This window comes from Orycteropus afer, unplaced genomic scaffold, assembly GCF_000298275.1.
Source record: "Orycteropus afer afer isolate SDZICR_OR568_19922 unplaced genomic scaffold, OryAfe1.0 scaffold00100, whole genome shotgun sequence".
Taxonomy (NCBI): Eukaryota; Metazoa; Chordata; class Mammalia; order Tubulidentata; family Orycteropodidae; genus Orycteropus; species Orycteropus afer.
Window position 1 is genome coordinate 9,357,035 of NW_006921687.1, and position 9,393 is coordinate 9,366,427.

At 39.3% G+C, this 9,393-nt stretch overlaps 1 protein-coding gene across 1 annotated transcript in view; it reads right to left on the minus strand.

Annotated features, from left to right (window-relative positions):
- Window positions 1-9,393, minus strand: part of FAR2 (fatty acyl-CoA reductase 2) — a 79,652-nt gene that overhangs the window by 26,252 nt on the left and 44,007 nt on the right. The window contains exon 4 of the mRNA XM_007943193.1: window positions 1,787-1,964. Coding sequence (XP_007941384.1) covers window positions 1,787-1,964 — 178 coding nt within the window. The remainder of the gene's footprint in view (window positions 1-1,786; window positions 1,965-9,393) is intronic.

The window sequence follows — 9,393 nt, forward strand, 5'->3', positions numbered from 1 at the left end:
CTGCCTCGGAAACCCAAGGAGGGGTCACTATGAGTCGGGTCCGACTTGACGGCACATAACAACAACAACAGGAGCAATTAGAGTAAAACTTCTTTGTTTCCTAAACCCCAAGCAAGTTAGTTAACATTATGTCTGTTTCTTTATCTTTAAAAGTCAAAACATACACATATAATGGGAGAATAGACAGAAGAGGGGCTAGAATGAAGGGACTGATAATTGCTAAGGTTTTTCTAGGGACCCAGCACTACACTAAGCACTCTTCATACATTGTCTCATTTAATCAACTCCCCAAAGTGGGTAGTACTACTCCAGTTTTACAGACGAGACAACACAAAAGGTTTTATCGTCGGTGAATAGTGGAGTTCGAATATATATTGCCCTAAAGCATCACAGACTTGCTTTGAAGAAGATAATATAGTTCTAAGTAATTTCAAAAAGATAAGAGTATGCAGGTGCAAAGTATTATTTTTTTCTAAGTTGAGTTTTGTGTGAGATCTGAGACTTCTATTTTCCCTGACAATTGCAGTACACCCACTCCTCACTTAGAGTCCGTAGACAGGTCGTTATGTGAAAATTGAGAGGATTTTTTTCCTGTTTTCAGACCATCCATTGATCTTTTTTTTTTTTAAGAAAATATCATCATCCAAATAATAACAGCTAAGATTTATTGTGGTGCTCTTCACTGTGATGAGTTCAGTTATGGATTATTTTTTGCAGTGAAGGAGACTTGGAGGAGACAAAGCTGGATAAAGCCAGGCTGTGTGACTGGAGTGTACACAGCTTAACCATTTCACTTTCCTCCTGTGCTGCGTCAGAGGTTTCTTCATGGAGCTACTTCTAGGACTCCACTCTAATCCCTGTAAGTCCTACATTCATGACTAGAGCCTTCTCTGCCCTCTGGGCCTGGAGAATCACAAGGCTCAAGGCTTCCTGCAAGGGTTCTGGGAGCCTGGCTACACACCCAAACCCACCAAGGCAGATGCTTCAGGCCCAGGTCAGCTCACTTTGGGATGTCTTTAAACTCATACTTACTTCTTTCTAACACCCTGAGCAATGCCTTTTCTTTCTTCCCTTCTCAACCCACAATGGTTTTGAGCTGCAGGGCCTCAGGCCACAAAGGAACTGGGAACCCAGGACAGGCGGCCCATGACCACAGAAGATGCAGGCCCTGCATAGCAGCTGGAGGAGGCACCCCCCACTGGCAGGAGGAGGCATAGGGAGTGGAGGTTGTGGAGCAGTGGGGCCTAGTCCGGAGGGTGCCTGGACATCTTCCTTGAGGGAAGGGAGACTCTGCAACTGTTGCCATCATACCCACTACCTCGTTAATATGCAAAACAGTCAGATAGTAGATTTTTCACTATTGTCATAAATGCAAAATGTCACATAGCGAGGTAGTAAATGAGTGAGGAGTAGGTTTATTATTAATATAGCCTTCAAGGACATTCAGTATATTTAAACCATATTGGAAAAGCCAGGAAATGAAACTATCACCTATGGGAATCTTGAGAGTAGAGTTAATCAGAAGTTAATTTGAAATATCCACCCCATTATGCCCCCAGTGCTCCCATTTCTAGGATAGTCAGTGTAATTCCCTTAGAAGATTCATGCTGGAAATTCTGAACGAAATATGAATTTTGCCCTAATACAATGGGTTTATGTTTGATTTAAGGCACACAGCTATAGATCCTGAGAATTTTTTTTTTTTTTAAAAAGACATCAGAAAATAACTGGACTCAAAGGACCCAGATTTGGAAGCAAAGCACAAAATCCAAATGAGTTTGCTTACTGGGAAAGGCTCCTGCCAGGTTGCTCCCACAATGGAGGGCCTTATGATGGCCATATTCAGATTTCCACTCTCTTTTTGCACCACCATCTCTGCCAAAGCCTTGGTGTATATGTAAGTATTGGGCCGATCCCCGATCAGCTTAGGTGTGATGTCTTCAATAATGGAGTCATCTAACCACCTGAAGGTAGTGAGAGAGAAAAGAATTGTAACAACACATATTATTAGACAATCAGCTAAAAAGAAAATATGAGGCATAGACAATCATACAAATCTTCCATCTTCTAGTTTGAATTTTGGAATTGAGAGCAGTCACAAGATACCAAGGATAAGTGTGTACCTGTCCAAATCATGCATGATGAGCTCCTTCCTTACCATGGCTAAGCCTGATCTTACCAGTCAAATGTTACCTCTTCCCCCAGATAGATGATCAGTAGATAGATGGATAGAAAATTCAGTAGATATACAATCTACTACTTTATTAAATGTAATCTCTAATTACTTCTTCTCTAAAACGTTCATAAACACATTCACTGAACACAGTCAGTTGTGAGCTCACTTCTACAAGACTGTTGTTGTTGTTGTTGTTGTTAAGTGCCGTCGAGTCATTGCCAACTCATAGCGACCCCATGCACAGCAGAACGAAACACTGCCTGATCCCGCGCCAGCCCCACAATCCCTGCTATACTTGATCCCATCATCGCAGCCACCGTATCAATCCATCTCGTTGAAGGCCTCCCCCTCTTTTGTCGACCCTCCACCCTACCAAGCATGACATCCTTCTTCAGGGAATGGTCCCTTCTTACAACATGACCAAAATAGGTGAGACGAAGTCTGGACATTCTTGCTTCCAAGGAGCATTCTGGCTGCACTTCCTCCAGGACAGATCTGTTAGTTCTTTTAGCAGTCCATGGTACTTTCATCATTCTCTGCCAGCACCACAACTCAAAAGCATCAACTCTTCTTCGGTCTTCCTTATTCATTGTCCAGCTCTCACATGCATACCAGGCGATTGGAAATATCATGGCTTGTGTCAGGCGACCTGAGTCCTCAATGAGATATCCTTGCTCCTCAGCACTTGAAACAGTTCCTTCGCAGTTGACTTTCCCAATGCTACACGTTGTCTAATGTCCTGACTGCTGCTTCCATTGGCATCGATTGTAGAACCAAGCAATGACAACCTCAATCTTCTCTCCATTTATTGTGATGCTGCTCATTGGTCCAGTTGTGAGGATTTTTGTTTTCTTTATGTTGAGATGTACTACAAGAGTGTAGGTGGACAGATATTTGCCCTCATGAGTTCAGGGGCTTTTTCCTCCAAGGTGCTGAAGGGGCAGCTCCATTCATTCAGTATTGTCCTGCTGCTGAAAGCTTCAACTTTTAATTTTTTAAAATTTTATTCTATGCCTCAAGAAATAAAATAAACTATAATTGACAGACTTATAATTGATTTTAGCAAATCTATGAATTGTATTTTGAAAGTCTGTTTGGAGTCTATGCTAATAACATGGTAATTATTTCCAGAGATTTCCAATGAATTCTAAAGTGTTCTAATAACTATCAGTAGTGTATCAAGTGGAGTGATTACAGTACTCAGAAGCAGTTTTAATAGCACAGTTATGGAATACTTCCACTTATAAGGGAGACACTATCAGGAATTCACTGTAAACCAAAACCAAAAACCAAACTCACTGCCGTCGAGTCAGATCTGATCATAACGACCCCTCCTTGGGTTTCCGAGGCAATATCACTACAGAAGGAACCTTCCTTCTGAGGAGTGGCCAGTGGGTTTGAACCTTCAGCCTTCTGGTTAGCAATCAAATGCCTTAGGCACTAACGCCAGCAGAGCTCCTTAGCCTAATCTTTTTAAAAATGATGTCAAACCATTTTAATCATCTCAGAGTCTATCTACACTTTTCAAAGACAGCAACAAAATTATTGTCAATTAAATATTTAATGTTTCTCTTAGCTGGTAGATCTATTTGGTTAAACTTTTGATATCATTTAAAAAAAACTCTGCTGCCTAAATATGTTAGTGGGATTTTTATAATCAATGCACTTGGTACATTTATTTCTATTTTGTAGTACATCATTTAATCATACAATTTTGATTACAAAAAATCTTAACTATCATCACCTTGCTCCTGTGTCAAATTGCTGATCTTTAAGATTTGCTTAATTTTAAGACTTAGAAACACAACTCTTAATTCTAATAATTTTCCTTTGATTCTAGGAGTGGAACATGAGTGCTGATTTCCTTGTGCTGTTTGTACTGGTGCTGAATGTATTCAAGATGCTCAAATTTTTTTTGTTTAAAGTGAACTGGGGAAGGTTGATGACTTTTAGAATGAAAAGAAACTCTACATGCTTAGAGAAATAGAAGATATTCCAATGATATGTCCATTTTGTGGTGGAGGGAGAGTGAGGAACAATGCAGGGCCTCCTCATCTTTAATATAATATTTCCACTTCCTCATGACCAACAATGGATTGACTGATGTAAGGCCATTTCTCTCTCTCAGAAAATACCCATATTACAAAAGCTAGATATGGAAAAAATAGAGCCTAATTTTAATAAGGTGATAAAGAAAAAAAAAAAAAATTCTAAGAGAACACAAAACATTTCAATGTACGTGGCCTCTATGTCCCATGGCTGGTACCTATTGGTGCTACTGATGTCAATGTTAGTGGAAATTGATTGCATAGATATTTCTAAGAATAAAATGCAAAAGAAGGTGTAGTGTTCTGTGGATGGTCTGCCTCTACCACTCTTGGTGCCACCTTCATTGCACTATATTATCTTTTTGATCCCTCCATTTTAACTTGTGAAAAATGTCAATAAATATATCTGTTCTAAATTCTCAGTTTTCATAAGAATAAATACAGGAATATTCACAACTTCACCTAAAGGTACATTAGAAAACAAAATGAGCTGATAAACTAAGCTTCCAAACAATGGTTCTTATTTTTAATAAAACAACTGATCAGCATATATCCATATTTGGTTCTAAATTGTCTTTTCTGATATAGGCAAACAGACCATCTGCTGTTTCATCTAGGCACTTTCTGGGTTCAGAGAGGAAATTGGTGGCAACGTATACACACAAGCACTGGTTGAGGGATGCCCTTTCAGAACTTATACTCAGTTCATTCTCTTCTTAACCAAGAGTTGGGTTGCTGTTGTGTTTTTTGTTCTAAATTTCTTTGTAAACAGTATATAAGTTAGCATGGGACACTATATAAACCAAAGTACACTTCTGAAATTAACCAAATGCCCTTTCGAATACTCAGGAAAATGTTTTAGACCCATGGGTTCCTGTGGATAAATTCTAAACATCTGCTTAAACTGCCTCACGAGAAGCATAGTCACTGGTTCCAGAAGGCAATCACACATACACACATGCAATTTCCTCTAAATATTACTACCTTTTTGGTTTGAAATTTATTGAATTAACCTCATAATCTTACCAACAATTTCATAATTTATGCATTTACCAAATGAAGTCACAAAAGGAATAAGTGTGTTTTTTTCTTCTAATTTTCCTATGCAACAGGTAGGACAGCGTAGTGGTATACCAGGAAAAGCTTCCTTCTGTGAGGTAAGTAGCAGACACACCCTTGCTCTGTCCTGGTCTAGTCTAGATTATGTTCTTACCTTGATTATTGCAATTACCAGTATGTAATATGGAAAATATACCAGCATGTGTTATGGATTGAATTGTGTCCCCCAAAAATATGTGTTGTAAATCCTAACCTTTATGCTTGTGGTTATAATCCTATTTGGGAATGGATTGTCTTTGCTATGCTAATGAGACATGATTAGTGTAAGGTGTATCGTGTGTCAATGCCTTTTGAAATATAAGGTGATTATACAAGCAAACAGAAAAAGCAGAAATGGAGTGAGATGGATCCCAAAACACATGGAGATCTTCATGGAACCAGGAAGTAGAAACTGAAGAGACAAGGATCTGCCCCCAGTGCAGACAGAGAGAGAGCTCTGACTTCAGACTTTTAGCCTAAGCTGTGGGCAAATATATTTGTTAGAGGCATCCATATATGATATTTCTATTACAGCAGCACTAGATAACTAAGACAGTACTTAGGTACTTGCTGTTTTCCCACTAGACAATGAGTGGAGGAGAGCAAGGATTATGTTTTTTTTTATCTTTGTGTATGATCACATTTTTGTCCCCAGGAACAAGTTAATTTGTTCAATGAGTAGATGCTCTCTCACATAGTAGTCTTGGTTAGCCAGTTGATGTAGTGTATAAAGTTTAGGGAAACAGAAGAACAATGATAAGAAAGAACAGGTAAACTTGGAAGGAGGCAAAGTTGGGGAGAATGTGTAAAAGGAAGATGAGATCTGTGTAGAGAAGGAAGCAAATTCAGAAGTGAAAGTGAAAGAAATGAAAGAAGAGGCAGTGGTGAAAAGTGGTGAGAAGCTAAAAGTCCAATGGTGGCCAACCTCAGGAGACCAACTGGCTTCAAAGTACATTTAAACTTTTTATTGCCTATAAGGGTACTCCAGTCTCCTAGCTTATGGTAAGTTGGCTTCTGTAGTTCCATCCACTTTTATTGAGTACCTATTCTGGGCCAGCCCTGTGCTAAACAGTGAATGCCCCAACCAGTGGCTTGACAACATGAAAATTATTCAGTCTGTTTAAGAGACAATCTGACCCTGCTCTCTTCTGCTTTTAATGGCTGTTTAATGTTTAGTATTACTATTAATAATATTTAATAATACTAAATTTCACAGAATTTCCTTTTTCTGCAGAGTGTACAATACTGAAAATTATAGCACATATTAGAATTACCTTTTTTCTTTCTTCTAGAATAGATACACATTTTTAGTGTTAATAATGTGCTCTTTACTAGAAAGGCACAACTATACCTGACCTCCTTTCAATGACAAAGGGCCATTGTTGGGCCACTGCTGTAGGCTGCATGCAGTGTCATTTCCCCTGCTGCTTGCACTGCACCTCAGTACTCCCACCACAGCCAGGCACCCTCAGTGATTGATCAAGAAACACATTTTCTTTTTCCATGTCAAATTAGCTGTGTCTTCTGGTGGCTAGATAGCTTCAGCAGTGTGATTTTTAATAGGAATAAATCTACTAGAAACTTTTTATTCTAATTAAGATATCTAGGAATTGAAAGACAACAGAAGGTGAGGTGGGGGAAAAAAAAACCAACCCCGGGTGTATTGATTATTGGAATAAGAATGATGTCTATTTCAAATGAAAGTTGCTAAAGGCATTATGTCGCAAATTTGCCTGACCACAAACAAAAATTATTTAGGATTGCTGTTAAAAATCCACATTTTGGGGTATTAATCTAGAATCATTGAATCAATCTTCAGAGAAGATATTCTGATCACTTGTATTTTTAACAAACTCTAGTGATTCTTTCTTTTTTATTTTAATTGTGATTTGGGTGAAAGTTTACAGAGCAAATTCACTTTTCATACAGCAGCTCACATACACTTTGTCTCGTGATATTGACCACAGTTTACCACAATGCAACAGCTCCCCTCCCACTTCCTCCCCAGAGTTACCTCTTCCCAGTGTCCATCCCTCCATGCACTCCTGCCCCCTGAGCTGTCTCCCAGTACATACGCAACCCTTCTTTCTCCCATGATTGTTCTCTCCAAGAAATGTAACTACCTAATGTAAATATTCACCTCATATGCTTGTCTTTTGTTTGGCTGGAAGCCACAGGACAGGGTTCAATTCCAGACTGAAGGGCAGCTAGGGGCCATAGACTCAGTGGGTCCATCAGGGTCTATCAGAACAGAAAATCTGGTCCTTTTTTTTTTGCTTTTTAAATGATTTTGAGTTTTATTCCACATTGTTCTCCCGCTCTATCTAGGATCTCCTATATAGAGCCCCCTACAACTGGTTGACAATGGTAGCCAGACACCATCTAGTTCTTCTGGTCTCATAGTCATATAGGCTAAGGATCGCATGGTGTACCAGTCGCTTGGACTAATTGTTTCCATGAATCTTTGGTTTACTTCATTCTTATTTGCTCTGGATGAGGAGAGACCCACTGTTGTATCTAGATGGGTGCTTCCAAGCTTTTAAGATACCAAAGTAGGAGGCAGAACAATGGTTTGTATAGTATGTTATGCCAATTGAGCTTGATGTCCTCTTTGACTATGATTCCAAGCCTGCAAGTCCAACTGCTCACTCCCTCTGGGTAGCTGGCTGTGGCCAAGAAGTGACTATGACCTTGTCCCTTGTCAGCTCTACTATATACCTAGGAATTTTTACAGAACATACCAATACACTTGTAGAAACATTGCCAACCCTATACATGGCCTTGGGCACACTCCCCTCTGCATACACATACCTAATAGTTCAGCTTGTCCACCCATCTATCCACCCATATATCCATGTTTGCCTTCATTGACAATGCAGTACTGTATGTGCAAAAGGGTTCATATATTTTGTCTGTACCTCCCGTGCACCTCTCTACGTCTTCATCTTTCTCAGTGCCACTGTGCTGCTCACTTATATTTGGTACATTGCCCTTCTCTTCAACCAAATCAATACTTGTCTCTACCTATCTAACAGGAAATTTCCTTCCATATGTAAACCTATCCTTGACTTTTTATAATAACGGACTAATACAATATTTGTCCTTCTGTGATTGACTTATTTCACTCAGCATAATGTCCTCCAAGTTCATCCACGTTATGCAGTGTTTTGCAGATTCTACGTAATTCTTTAGAGTTGCATAGTATTCCATTGTGTGTATATGTACCACAGTTTGGTTATACATTCCTCAGTTGATGGACACCTAGGTTGTTTCCATCTTTTGGCTATTGTAAATAGTGCTGCGATGAACATGTATGTGCATGTATCTGTTCTTGTCCTGGCTCTCACTTCTTCAGGGTATATACCTAGTAGTGGAATGGCTGGGTCAAATGGTATTTCTAATTCCAACATTTTAAGGAATCGCCATACTGCTTTCCACAGTAATTGTATCATTTTATAGTCCCACCAGCAGTGAATAAGAGTCCCAATCTCTCCATATCCTCACCAGTATTTGTTATTTTCTGTCTTGTTGAACTTTGCTACTAGTGCTGGGCCAAGATGGTATCTCATTGTTTTGATTTGCATCTCTCTAATGACTAATGATTGTGAGCATTTCTTCATATGTGTGTTGGGCACCTGAATATCCTCTTTGGTGAAGTGTCTATTCATGCCTTCCCATTTTTAAAATTTTGATTATCTGTCTTTTTGTTATTGAGGTATTGGAGTTTTCTGTAAATTCTAGAGATAAGTCCCTTGTCAGATATGTCATTGCCAAATATTTTCCCAATCTGTAGGTTCTCTTTTGACTCTTTTGGAGAAGTCTTTGGAAGCACATAAAAATTTGATTTTTAGAAGGTCCCATTCATCTAGTTTGTTTTCTGCTGTTTGTGCATTTTGGGTTATGCTTGATAGTCTATTTATGCCATATATTGTTGTTGTTGTTATGTGCCGTGGAGTCAGACCTGACTCCTAGTGACCTCTCCTTGGGTTTCCGAGGCAGTATCACTACAGAAGTAGATTGCCCCATCTTCCTTCTGAGGAGTTACTGGTGGGTTTGAACCGCCAGCCCTCT